Genomic DNA, 14,920 nt, shown 5'->3' on the forward strand with positions numbered 1-14,920 from the left:
AGGATGCGAAACGTACGTCGGGGTGTTTGGACAGTGTGATACTGTACTTGTGGAGCATGGCCTCTGGTGGGTATTATGGTAAGTTATACTGAATAGCCGGTTCTAAAGGATTTGGGGTGATTTGGGGTTCTGGATTATATGGCATTGATTTAACCCTCCCCCTAAGTGGAGTATCTCCAATATATTCCACTGCAGCTTTGTTATATAGACTTTGCCCTATTCACATGAACATCTTCTATTGAATCGTTTGATTCCTTTGTTAAAGCCCTGGATCTGGCAGACGGAATACAGTCCATCATAAAAAGATGGCCACTAATAATTTACTTCAGTGGTCACGCTGTCATCTGACTCCCCTTAAAAAAGAAACCCCTTAGATTGGTTTTCCCATAAAGCAAAGTTAGGCCCTATTCACAGGATAGGGTCTAACTTCCTGATCAGTGGGGTCTCAGTACTGAGACACCTGCAGATCACAAGAATGAGGGGTCTGACCAACCCCTTGCTGCTTCTCAGACTAATGGAGCAGATGGCCGCATATGACCGCTCAGCAATTTTCATCAGCTACATAGAGATTAATGGAGCAGAACGGTCCTGCGCAGCAGTCTGCTCCATTAGTCTGAGAAGCGGTCTCGTGATCTTTGGGGGGCTCAGCATTGAGACACGGATCAGCAAATTAGGACCATCCCATGGATAGGGCCTAACTTTTCTTCGTGGGAAAACCCCTTCAGGGACAATTCCTCAGAATGAGGCTTAATTATAGCACCCTGTCAGATTCTCAGCACAAAGCAAAGGATTTGACTAGCAGATTCAGAGGTAGGGTTTTTCCCTCATACTCATCTTGAAAGAAGCTTACCAACAGGCATTAACTAAAAATAATAATTATTCTTTAGTGCTGCAGTGCTGCACAGAGTTTGCCAAATCCGTCCCTGTCCCATTAGGGCTCACAATCTAATGAAGCTGCCAGTATGTGTTGGAGTGTGGGAGGAAAGCGGAGGAAACCCACGCAAACACTGAGAGAACATTGACTACTGATAGAACCCCTTTGCTGGTACCAAGGCTAAAGGAATCTGAGAATGTAGGATAACGCATCATAGGGACCTATGATGATTGTCATTTTGATATGAAAAAGATCATTAACAACTATTGGGGGATTCTAAAGTCAGAGAAAAATACAGCCTCGCCCCCCCCCCCCCAAATTCTCAAGCCTAGAAATCCTAGAACAGTGATGGCTAACCTATGGCACTGGTGCCAGAGGTGGCACTCAGATCCCTTTCTGTGGGCACTCAGGCCATCACCAGAGATGATTCCAGGTATCTTCCTGCAGTCCCAGACAGCCCAGGACTTGCTGTGCACAGAGCTATTTTAAAGTGACAGCTCTACCAGGGACTATTTTCTGCTTTATTGGTGTCCTCAGGTGCTGGTATCAATGAAAACTGTGACAGAGCAGGGAGTATAAATCACAAATTAAATTTCTGTGTTGGCACTTTGCGATAATTAAGCAGGTCTTTGTTATTGTTTGGGCACTCGGCCTCTAAAAGGTTCGCCATCACTGTCCTAGAACAATACCTCATTAAGTATAGTCTCCCTAAATTGCCACCTACTGCCTTAGACACATTAAATCAGGATATTTCAGAGAAGGAGATATAAGGTGATTAAGGAACGCTCAAAGGGAAATCCCCAGGCCCTAATAGCCTGCCATACACTTACTTTAAAACATATGTGGACATTCTAACTCCTTATTAGGGGCTCCTTTAGGTACATATGGCAGACAGAATCAATGAGGTATTTAGGAGTCCAAATAACTCGAACCTATAAGACCCTATACACTTTCCACCTATATAACTTTCCACCTATGATTAAGGACATTCAGCATCTTTTAACCAAATGCCAGTCCCTAAACATATCATTGTTGGGACGCATAGAGGCTATCAAGATGTCCATCCTGCCCAAATTATTGTACCTATTTGAGACTCTTCCAGTACAGAGGCGAAACACGGGTCGAGCAATGACTGGCGTCCTCATGAATTTGGTTGAGTTATATGCACATTTTTATCTTGTTTTATGTGAGTAGAACCAGGAATAAAACGTTTTTATACTTGTTGAAACCGTCTACGCCAGGGGTCCCCAAACTTTTTACATAGGGGGCCGTTCACTGTCCTCCTCAGACCGTTGGAGGGCCAGACTAAAGTTTAAAAATAAATATCAGTACAGGCAGTCCCCGGGTTACGTACAAGATAGGGTCCGGAGGTTTGTTCTTAAGTTGAATTTGTATGTAAGTCGAAACTGTATATTTTATAATTGTAGATCCAGACCAAAAAAATTTGGGCCCCAGTGACAATTGGAGTTTAAACATTTCTTGCATTCAGAAAGGTTCACCAGAGGTCAGAGGGGTCTGTCTGTAACTATGGGTTGTCTGTAAGTCGGGTGTCCTTAAGTAGGGGACCGCCTCTACATGTGACCGCATCCGTAATACACTGGCACCCCCCTCAATTAATTATTTAATATACTGCACCCCCTTGTGAACTATTTTAAATATTGGCCCAATTAATGAATTAATTGGGACAATTAATTATTAAATATACTGGGACCCCTCTCCATTAATTATTGAATATGCCTCCCTCCATTAATTACTAGACTACCCCCACCATTAAATATTTCCTATTCTGCCCCTCATAATTACTTATTTCCTATACTGCCCCTAATAATTCATTAATTTCCTATGCTGCCCCCACCATTAATTATTTCCTATTCTGCCCCTCATAATTACTTATTTCATATGCTGCCCCTCATAATTAATTATTTCCTATGCTGCCCCTTCATAATCAATTATTTCATATACTGCCCCTCATAATTAATTATTTCCTATGCTGCCCCCCACCATTTATTATTTCCTATACTGCCCCTCATAATTACTTATTTCATATGCTGCCCCTCATAATTAATTATTTCCTATGCTGCCCCTTCATAATTAATTATTTCATACACTGCCCCTCATAATTAATTATTTCTAGAGATGAGCGAGCACTAAAATGCTCGGGTACTCGTTATTCGAGACGAACTTTTCCCGATGCTCGAGTGCTCGTCTCGAATAACGAGCCCCATTGAAGTCAATGGGAGACTCGCGCATTTTTCAAGGGGACCAAGGCTCTGCACAGGGAAGCTTGGCCAAACACCTGGGAACCTCAGAAAAGGATGGAAACACCACGGAAATGGACAGGAAACAGCAGGGGCAGCATGCATGGATGCCTCTGAGGCTGCTTAATCGCACCATTATGCCAAAATTATGGGCAACAGCATGGCCATGACAGAGTGACCGAATGAGGCTAGATAGCATCTAAAACATCCAATAATTGACCCTGATACTATAGGGGACGGCATGCAGAGGCAGCGGCAGCAGTGGCAGGCTAGAGAGTCTCATGGCGACATACCCTAAATGGACTCAGGTTTCATCAAAGGAGGTGAAATGATTTCCTATGTGAACAAAAGGTTGACGGTATATTTAGTCGATAACACAGCATGGTGGCGACATAGTGACCAAGTTCCATAACGTATCTGGTGAAACACCCGAAAAATGAGTCTGACACAGCTCTTTTGATAAGGGGATGACATGTGGAGGCGACTTCCATGATTAAGAGCGACAGTATGGGGCATTCATATTGCGCTGCTATGATTGCAACTTCAGGTCTCCAGCATGGCGGCGACAGATGGGCCGAGTTCCACTATGTATCTGGTGAAACACCTGAAAATTCTTCCTGACACAGCTCGTTTGATAAGGGGATGATGTGCTGCATATCCTCTCGTGCTCCAGCGTCTGGGGTATAGAGAGTTGAAATGAGACATTGGTGGACGCTGTGGAGGATCGTGGAGGCAAAATGGACAGGAAACAGCAGGGGCAGCATGCATGGATGCCTCTGAGGCTGCCTAATCTTGGGATGGAGCTGGCGGTCCACTGCCAGGCGAGCTTTCGCCTGTCCAAGCCCCTGTCTCTCGGCTCCTCCCCACCCAAAATGGGCCTGGGGGCCAGAAGCGTTTACTTTGAAAAAATTTTAATTTTCAAATCAGGCCGGGTCGTTTGAATATTTCACCTAGGAATAATGGAATAGCATAGTGGTTCTATTTTTAATTGTTTTTACGGAAATGGTTCCATGATTAAGAGCGACAGTATGGGGCATCCATATTGCGCTGCTATGATTGCAACTTCAGGTCTCCAGCATGGCGGCGACAGATGGGCCGAGTTCCACTATGTATCTGGTGAAACACCTGAAAATTCTGCCTGACACAGCTCGTTTGATAAGGGGACGATGTATGGAGGCAGTGAACTAGTAGAAGATTAAAGGTGCTGCAGTTAAAACTATGTTAGTTGGATCTTGAGATGGAGCTGGCGCTCCGCTGCCAGGCGAGCTTTCGCCAATCCAAGCCCCTGTCTCTAGGCTACTCCCCAAACAGCACTTCTAAGAACCTTTTGTATAAGATCAAGTGTAGTAGCGTTCTTATAAGTTTAGGATATGGCGGGTGAGGGGAATGTAAACAGATGCGCAAGAAGCACTGAAATAATATTGGTAAATGATAAAAGTTTGCCAGTATATTTTGTGGATTACACAGCAGGGTGGCGACAAAGTTAACAAATTTGATGTGGAATCCATGAAAACAACCCAAAATTCTGCCTGACACAGTTCGTTTGATAAGGAGACAATGTATGGAGGCAGCTATATGGACGACTTTTGGAGGCAGCTATGGCGATGACGTGTGGAGGTAGCAATGGAGACAACGCGTGGAGCCAGCTAAAAAGACGACATGTGGAGGCTGCTATGGAGACAATTTAATTTGGATAGTGCCTGTATGTGGCAGTCCAAAAAAGTTTTCAAACCAGAGGAGCAGGTAGGTGGTCCTCCAGAAAAATTAAATAGATTGAGTGCCTGTATGTGGCACTCCCAAAAATTGCTTAAAACAGAGGACCGGGTAGGTGGCCCTCCAGAAAAATTAAATACATAGAGTACTATAGCTAGAGCCAGTTGGCCCTGGCAAAAAATAGCCAGTTTCCTATGCTTTAGTGTACAAAGAGGAGGAGAAGGAGGACAATGAGGAGGAGGAGTGCATACATTATTCAGGTTGAGCTTCTTTCACCTGGTGGAGAAAGAAAATCCGGAGAAATCCAGGCTTTATTCATCTTGATAAGCGTCAGCCTGTCAGCGCTGTCAGCCGACAGGCGTGTACGCTTATCGGTGATGATGCCACCAGCTGCACTGAAAACCCGCTCGGACAAAACGCTAGCGGCAGGGCAGGCAAGAACCTCCAAGGCGTACAGCGCCAGTTCGTGCCACATGTCCAGCTTTGAAACCCAGTAGTTGTAGGGAGCTGTGTGATCATTTAGGACGATGGTATGGTCAGCTACGTACTCCCTCACCATCTTTCTGTAAAGATCAGCCCTACTCTGCCGAGACTGGGGACAGGTGACAGTGTCTTGCTGGGGTGACATAAAACTGGCAAAGGCCTTGTAAAGCGTACCCCTGCCAGTGCTGGAAAAGCTGCCTGTTCGCCTACTCTCCCTCGCTACTTGTCCCGCAGAAGTACGCCCTCTGCCGCTAGCGCTGTCAGAAGGGAAATACTGTTTCAGCTTGTGCACCAGGGCCTGCTGGTATTCATGCATTCTCACACTCCTTTCCTCTCCAGGGATGAGAGTGGAAAGATTTTGCTTGTACCGTGGGTCCAGGAGAGTGAATACCCAGTAATCGGTGCTGGAATAAATTCTTTGAATGCGAGGGTCATGGGATAGGCAGCCTAGCATGAAATCTGCCATATGTGCCAGAGTCCCAATGCGCAAGAATTCACTCCCCTCACTGGCCTGACTGCCCATTTCCTCCTCCTCCAACTCCTCCAACTCCTCTTCTTCTGCCCATACACGCTAAACAGTGAAGGACTGAACAATGGTCCCCTCTTCTGTCTCGCCAACATTCTCCTCCTCTTCCTCCTCATCCTCCTCCACCTCCTCCGATATGCGCTGAGAAACAGACCTAAGGGTGCTTTGGCTATCAACAAGGGAATCTTCTTCCCCCGTCTCTTGTGACGAGCGCAAAGCTTCCAACTTCATGCTGACCAGAGAGTTTTTCAACAGGCCAAGCAGCGGGATGGTGAGGCTGATGATGGCGGCATCGCCACTGACCATCTGTGTTGACTCCTCAAAGTTACTCAGCACATGACAGATATCAGACATCCACGTCCACTCTTCATTGTAGACTTGAGGAAGCTGACTGACCTGACTACCAGTTCTGGTGGAAGTTGACATCTGGCAGTCTACAATCACTCTGCGCTGCTGGTAAACTCTGGATAACATGGTTAATGTTGAATTCCACCTCGTGGGCATGTCGCACAACAGTCGGTGAGTGGGCAGTTGGAGGCGGCGCTGCGCTGCCCTGAGAGTGGCAGCATCTGTGCTGGACTTCCTGAAATGCGCACAGATGCGGCGTACCTTCGTGAGCAAATCAGACAGATTGGGGTATGTCTTGAGGAAACGCTGAACTATGAGATTTAACACATGGGCCAGGCATGGCACATGTGTCAGTCTGTCGAGTTGCAGAGCCGCCACCAGGTTACGGCCGTTGTCACACACAACCATGCCTGGCTTCAGGTTCAGCGGTGCCAGCCACAGATCAGTCTGCGCTGTGATGCCCTGTAATAGCTCTTGGGCGGTGTGCCTTTTATCGCCTAGGCTCAGCAGTTTGAGCACCGCCTGCTGTCGCTTAGTGATGGCACTGCTGCTGTGCCTAGAGCTACCGACTGATGGTGCCATGCCCACTGATGGTAATTCGGAGGAGGTGGAGGAGGGGTGGGAGGAGGAGGAGGCATAGTAGGCCTTTGAGACCTGGACCGAGGTAGGCCCCGCAATCCTCGGCGTCGGCAGTATATGACCAGCCCCAGGGTCAGACTCGGTCCCAGCCTCCACCAAGTTAACCCAATGTGCCGTCAGCGATATATAGTGGCCCTGCCCGGCAGCACTCGTCCACGTGTCCGTGGTCAGGTGGACCTTGTCAGAAACGGCGTTGGTCAGGGCACGGTTGATGTTCCCTGACACGTGCTTGTGCAGGGCTGGGACGGCACATCGGGAAAAGTAGTGGCGGCTGGGGACCGAATACCGAGGGGCGGCCGCCGCCATGAGGTTTCGAAAGGCCTCGGTCTCTACCAGCCTATAGGGCAGCATCTCCAGGCTAAGCAACTTGGAGATGTGGACGTTGAGGGCTTGGGCGTGTGGGTGGGTTGCGCTATACTTCCTTTTGCGCTCCAGCATCTGGGGTATGGAGAGCTGAACGCTGGTGGATGCTGTGGAGGATCGTGGAGGCGAAGATGGGGTTTTCGCACGGGAGGTGTTTGGGCCGTGGTCCTGGGCAGGGGGCTGACTAGCAGATGACACAGGGGAAGGAGCAGTGGTGTGCCCAGCCGGAGGTGAACAGGCTTGGTGCCATTGAGTGGGGTGTTTAGCATTCATATGCCTGCGCATACTGGTGGTAGTTAAGCTAGTAGTGGTGGAACCCCTGCTGATCCTGGTTTGGCACAGGTTGCACACCACAGTCCGTCGGTCATCCGGTGTTTCTTTAAAGAACCTCCAGACTTCTGAAAATCTAGCCCTCGCCACGGGAGCTTGACTACGGGCAACATTTGGCACTGATGCACCAGCTCTGGCCCTGCCTCTCCGTCTGGCCCCACCACTGCCTCTTCCAACCTGTTCTGCTATAGGACTCGCCTCAATCTCAGAAGCACTGTGTTCACCCGGCCTATCAACCCAGCTTGGGTCTGTCACCTCATCATCCTCTGATCCCTCAGTCTGCTCCCCCCTCGGACTTCCTGCCCTGACAACAACTTCACCACTGTCTGACAACCGTGTCTCCTCATCGTCGGACACCTCTTTACACACTTCTTCCACTACGTCAATAATGTCAACATCACCCACAGACTACGACTGGTGGAAAACCTGGGCATCGGAAAATTGCTCAGCAGCAACCGGACAAGTGGTTTGTGACTGTGGGAAGGGTCCAGAAAACAGTTCCTCAGAGTATGCCGGTTCAAATGCCAAATTTTGCTGGGAGGGGGCAGACTGGGGGGAAGGAGGCTGAGGTGGAGGAGCTGTAGGAGTGCTGATTTCGGTGACAAGGGTGGACTGCGTGGAAGACTGACTGGTGGACAAATGGCTAGAAGCATTGTCCGCAATCCACGACATCACCTGTTCGCACTGTTCTGGCCTCAACAGTGCTCTACCACGAGTCCCAGTAACTTGAGACATGATGAACCTAGGGAGTGTAGCTCTGCGGCGTTCCCCTGCTCCCTCATCAGCAGGTGGTGTCTCACCCCGCCCAGGACCACGGCCTCTGACCCCTGCAGTAGTTGGACGCCCACGTCCACGCCCTCGTCCTCTACCCCTAGCCCTCGGGTTAAACATTTTCCAAATTAAAGTGTAAACTTTTAAATTTTTTTTTGTGTTTATTTTTTTTTATTTTTATTTTTTTTCCAAAACAATGCTATCCTATTGCTATGGCTAGTTTCTAACCTACACTGACAGCACACAACTGGATTTTGTGCTGTGCCTGATGACTTTGAGCTATAAAATGAAATAAAGGTAAAAAAAAAAAAAATCAGCAGACTCTGCCTAATTCTAATCAAACCATTAATAAATTGTCCCACTTCAGTGTTTGAGGTGGATATGCGTGTCACTAAGAGCTAAACACAACGGTCGCAGGTCTCCCAGCAAATTCCTCACAATATGGTACTAGCTGCACTACTAATGCCAGCAAGCCCAGCCACAAGCAAACAAAAAAAAGGAAAATATAACGCTATTGTAGGCCTAAGTAAGCCGTTGGGGTTCTCCTATGGCTATTTTGTAGCCTACAATGAAAGCACACTGCTTTGCAAGATGAGTTTGAGCTATAAAATGAAATAAAGGTAAAAAAAAAATAAATCAGCAGACTCTGCCTAATTCTAATCAAACCCCTAATAAATTGTCCCACTTTGGTGTTTGAGGTGGATATGCGTGTCACTAAGAGCTAAATACAACGGTCGCAGGTCTCCCAGCAAATTCCTCACAATATGGTACTAGCTGCACTACTAATGCCAGCAAGCCCAGCCACAAGCAAACAAAAATAAGGAAAATATAACGCTATTGTAGGCCTAAGTAAGCCGTTGGGGTTCTCCTATGGCTATTTTGTAGCCTACAATGAAAGCACACTGCTTTGCAAGATGAGTTTGAGCTATAAAATTAAATAAAGGTAAAAAAAAAATAAATCAGCAGACTCTGCCTAATTCTAATCAAAGCCCTAATAAATTGTCCCACTTTGGTGTTTGAGGTGGATATGTGTGTCACTAAGAGCTAAACACAACGGTAGCAAGTCCCCCTGCAAATTCCTCACAATATGGTACTAGCTGCACTACTAGTGCCAGCAAGCCCAGCCACAAGCAAATTAAAAAAAAAATGTATAACATTATTGTAGCCCTAAGAAGGGCTGTTGGGTTCTTGTAGAATCACTCCTGCCTAACACTATTCTAATAGAACACCCTAACGCTTTCCCTGACCAGCAGCAGCTCTCTCCCTAGCGGCATCCAGACACAGAATGATCCGAGCAGCGCGGCAGGGGCTAGTCTATTCCAGGGTCACCTGATCTGGCCAGCCAACCACTGCTATCGACGTGTAAGGGTACCACGTCATGCTGGGTGGAGTGCAGAGTCTCCTGGCTTGTGATTGGCTCTGTTTCTGGCCACCAAAAAGCAAAACGGCGGGAGCTGCCATTTTCTCGAGCGGGCGAAGTATTCGTCCGAGCAACGAGCAGTTTCGAGTACGCTAATGCTCGAACGAGCATCAAGCTCGGACGAGTATGTTCGCTCATCTCTAATTATTTCCTATGCTGCCCCCCCCCCCACCATTAATTATTTCCTATACTGCCCCTCATAATTAATTATTTCCTATACTGCCCCTCACCATTATTTCATATACTGCCCCTCATAAATAACTATTGGCCTCCGGCCACCACAATCTTTTTACTGCCCTTTTTAATAAAAAATAAAAATCCTGTACTCACCTAAGTCTTCCGCAGCGCATCTTCTATCTTTTTGCCGCGTCCGGGCAGGAAAGGGTCCGCGGGCGCGTGATGACGTTATCACCCGGCCGCACATCCAAGTTCAAAGAGCGATGTGTGTCGGGGTTGTCTTCCGGCCACATCGCTCCAGTAATAGTGCTCGAGCGGCTGTTTCCGGCCGCACCGAGCACTATACAGTGACGGGCAGGAGCTTCTTGTCCGGACGGACGGAGGCTCCTGGCCAACAGTCAAGGCCGCGGGGGCCCGGCACTGGCCCGGCAAGCGGCGGGGGCCAGGTCGAAACGGTCCACGGGACGCATGTGGCCCGCGGGCCGTAGTTTGGGCACCCCTGGTCAACGCTATGTCCCTGCTTCACTTCTGGCTGGAGGTTAGGTCCCTCATTGAGGGGATTCTTACTGTGCAAGTACCCTGAAATTTATATGCTTAATCTCTATCCTAGCTCTCTCAGGGGTCCGAGTGGCAGGTTGTTCCTACTTATAATAATGGCGCCAAACTGTTTGATATCTCTGAACTGAAGACGTTCTGTTCCTCCATCGTTATTGGAGCTATATCAGGAATCTTAGATCAATGGATTATATTACTGCCATGCTTCGCCATACTAGAGGTAAATTTGAAAAGACCTGGACTCAATGGGACATCTATAACACTAGATTGATTTTCTGAAATATGATTAAACTACTCTGGATTCTATCATACTACTGCCTTTATATTTGGAATACTCAGTATAGTATACTCAGTATACTCAGTGACAATTGTTATTTCTCTTGTGTTCTGCTGATGCAGAGCTCTGTACTGTTTTTGGTTTCTTGATTTGTTTCTTTTTGTAGCTAAAATTTCTGTTCTATAAAATAAAAATAAAGAGTGGAATAAAAAAAGAAAGGTGAGTACAGAGTTAATTTTTTCTTTATTAAAGGCTCGGGGCAGGGGCTGGCTGGCTATATACTGCAGTGGCTGGCAGGATATAAACTGGGGGTATTGGACTGGCTATATAGTGCAGGGGCTGGCAGGCTTTATACTGGGGGACAGGGGCTGGCTGGCTACATACTGGGGGCATGGGATGGCAGGCTTTATACTGGGGGCATGTGATGGCAGGCTATATATTGAGGGATATGGACAGGTCAGCTTTATCCTGGTTGGAGGCTGTGACCAATGTATTTCCCACCCTAGGCTTATACTCAAGTCCATAGGTTTTCACAGTTTTCGTGTTAAAATTAGGTACCTTGGCTTATACTCAAGTATATGCGGTATATGCAGGCAATTCATTTGAAAGTGTGAGCAATAATAAATTCAATTAACTTAATTAATTGTAGCTCTGAGGGAGTTGTTTATTTAGCCACTTGTCCTTGTCAGGCCCTTTGGAAAAAGGATTCAAGATCATTTAGGAGACATCAGAAATAACAAAGATGCTCCCCTGACGAAACATTTTGCACTCGAGTACAATTGTAATGTGAGGCCTCTTATTCCAGGGAATAGGGTTGGTAAAACCCAATCTGCGTGGTGGAGACTGGGATAATCTGATTATGCATAAAGAGCCTCAGTGGACCTATACTTTGGACACATTAATACCCAAGGGGTATTTCTAATTTCTAACGATGTGCATTGCATCGAGATAAATTATGTGTTTGGACTGAGCACATCAGTGTTTTCCTAGAAATTTTGCAGCCCCCATGATGAGGTCTTCTGTATGAATCTGCCTGGCCATTTGGAGGAGAGTTGGCGGTGTTTGCTTTCTCCTTCAGTGACGTGGGGGTATGCTTTCCAAGTCACCTGAACAGTCGTGGTCTGAGCTAGCGATCATGTGACTCAGTAAGGGATGCATCAGCAATGACGCTTATCCCATCTGCTTGGGTTGATGGTACCTGGTGTAGGCGGGGTGTCCGGACGTTGGTAAGCTATTGGTCTTACGGAAGGGGTTCAGACCCGCCTCCTGAATGGAGTATTGGCGTGGGAAATGTGCAATGTGGCCTTTACGGGAAGGGAGATACTTTTTTTTCCAATGATTGCTGTGGCCCTAGATCCAGTTTTCTACTGTTGTTGCAATAGTTGAGTGAAAATGTACAATTAACTTGCTATGTCTTCCTATAGAGTTCTAGAAAATGAAGATGGCAGGAAAGAATATCTGGTATATCCCACTAGCAAGAACCATTGTCCTAATCACAAAGGGAGGAAGGTTCCATTAAAAGGGAATGGACGAAGAATTGATTATATGCTGTATTCTGAGGAGAGACTCAATATGGAATGGAAAGAAGTAAGTAAATGTATGTTTAGTACATGTCACTGCTAGTGATGTCAGTATGTGTTTGGTAAAGTCAGACGAACTGAAAGGATAAGCTTCTGGCACCACAAATCGACCCCAACTTTGCCCTGAACCCCATTGAAATCAATGGTGACCCAAATGGCTGTAAAATTGAGGTAGTATTGGGTAGAGGGCTGCAAAAGGGGATAGTAACAAGGCAATTGCCTGCCGAAAATATAGGCTAGGAAAGGCATTTAAAATAATAACATAAGCTTAAATAAAATGAAATCTGAAATACTTAAAATCATTAAATTAATTAAAACAAAATATAATTTTGACAATTGGCCTTTTCAGGGCAGTGTGAATTACTGTGTCGGTAACATGTCCTCTTACTGTAGTACCAGCATAGTACCAGTATAGCTCCCTGACAAAAACTACAAGTGTGATAAAATGAAGAAAGCAGCAAATAAGGGATAGGAATGTGGTTTTAATTCTGCTGGTGCTGGAGCTTCAGAAAGTTACAATGCCCCAGAAATAGCTCCCCGGATCTTTTGTGATAAGGTCACATTAGGGTACTTCAGTCTATCCGGGACTGTCCTTGTCAGGGCAGGAGCTATTTCTCTTCCTAACCTAGAGGACACCTGTCTCTGCCCTCTGGACCCTTTCTAGACCGCTCCTGCACCCTACAGACAACCAAGATTGATTCTGCACCAACAGATTGTGGAAAAAATCATGTGTTTTGCACAATGCCATTAGTCGCAAGGTGCACATCTCAAGTGGCATGTGAATAAGTAAACATAGGAAGGGACCTTACATCTCAAACTGCCCACTGGTTTAATGTAGTGGCGCTTGGGCCAAAGGCAGAAATCACTTTGTTGCATGTACTTCCACCATTTTTGTCGGACCTCATTCCTTTCTTCCTCTTATCTTCTCCTCCTCCACTTCCTCATCATCCTGTCAGTGCCACGCCGGCATTACCAGTTTCAGCACAGCAATGGGGAAAAAGCAACATGCCATGTTGAAACTCATTTGTCTGCGTGAAAGACCACACTCAAGCAGATAAAAATTCCTGCCCAAATCCTAATATGGCAGTCAGAGAAGCTACCTGGATCAGCAGAACCTTTTTACAAAAACACATATATTTAGAAAAAGAGAAACTGTTTACAAAAGATTTTGTTCCTATGCCTATGCAGAGGAACTTTGGCCTTACCACCAACCTTCAGCCCATCTGCATTGTTGGGTCCAGTATTTCCTATTTTCCTCTGGACACAACCCCATAGTTTATGGGGTTAAGGTCAAGCGAGTCAGAGTCGGAACCAGTGACCATTTTGGTGGAGCTGGTGTAGAAGTTGGGAAAATTAAGAAATTCCCAGTCCTGTCTATAATTCTTTGTCCAGTTTGCTAAACTTAAATGCAAAATTAAATGGTGTTCCAAGCTTTAGATTTACAATATTATGGCAAACAAAGTAGCTATATGGGCCTATTAGGGACAGCTGTAAGTTCTCCGTGGTAGGCAGTGGCATAACAACACCCGAGTGGAACCCGGTGCGAACTTAGAATTGGTTCCCCATATCCCTAAACCCTCGCGGCCAGCCCCATACCGTACATTATACTTCAAAATACATGTATGTCATATATACACTTCACAGACATATGCACAAATACACTACATACACATAGCATACATATATAAACACAGTACCATACTATAAACAAACTGGGGCACATTTACTAAGAACAGTGTAATCTGCACTATGTGCATTTTTCCTGTGTATAATGCAGAGTGCGCCTGATTTATGATTTCTGGCACACATTCTTCTTTAATCTGCACCACTTTTTTTTTGTTCCACCTTTAACATAAGGCATGCAACACATTTTGTCGGACTTTGCATGATAAATCTAGCACACCGGAATACCCCTTCAGTGCAAAAACTTGTGTTGCGTGAGTAATAGTGTAGTCGTGCCACCAAATTTTTCGCATGTGACACAAATGTGGCACAGGCACTTCTTAAATAACTGTGCAAGTAGTTTGCACCTACAAACATGCAGAGTCCGCCAGAAAACTGGTGCAATTCCCTTAGTAGATGTGCCCCACATTATACAGTATGTGCTACAGATATATACACACAAACCATACGTAAGAAACACTCAAATATAGGTGCACATAAGTATATATTACCACACCAAACTGTTCACCACAGTCACTCACAATATAATGTCATATGGATAAAAACTATGTCCTAAATTATATATATGGCAACCACTAATACTTATACTGCAACATTCTCTAAATAATTTATGTTTACTCCCATTCATTAACCTCTTAACGCTCTGCGCCGTAGCTCTACGTTGCAGAGGTGCTGGGGGTGTATGAAGAGGGCTCACGGGCTGAGTCCTCTTCATACACAGGTGGGGGTTGTTGCATATTGCAGCAAACCCCCTCCACTAATAACCGCGGTCGGTGCTTGCACTGATCGCGGCTATTAACTCCTCCAATGCCGCCAGCATATAAAATACGTCGGCGCGTGGGCGCCGCCATCTTGTATTTGATTGTTGCTCCCCTGAACGTCATTGGGGGACGGCGATCAGTTGCCATGACAGCCTCGGGTCT

General features: G+C 46.3%; 1 protein-coding gene across 5 annotated transcripts in view; it reads left to right on the plus strand.

Moving 5' to 3' along the window:
- Positions 1 to 14,920, plus strand: part of SMPD3 (sphingomyelin phosphodiesterase 3) — a 392,437-nt gene that overhangs the window by 374,772 nt on the left and 2,745 nt on the right. For all 5 annotated transcript variants that reach the window (XM_072117750.1, XM_072117748.1, XM_072117749.1 and 2 more), the window contains one exon: positions 12,159 to 12,321. In XM_072117750.1, coding sequence (XP_071973851.1) covers positions 12,159 to 12,321 — 163 coding nt within the window. The remainder of the gene's footprint in view (positions 1 to 12,158; positions 12,322 to 14,920) is intronic.

Source organism: Engystomops pustulosus, chromosome 7 (genome assembly GCF_040894005.1).
Source record: "Engystomops pustulosus chromosome 7, aEngPut4.maternal, whole genome shotgun sequence".
Taxonomy (NCBI): domain Eukaryota; kingdom Metazoa; phylum Chordata; class Amphibia; order Anura; family Leptodactylidae; genus Engystomops; species Engystomops pustulosus.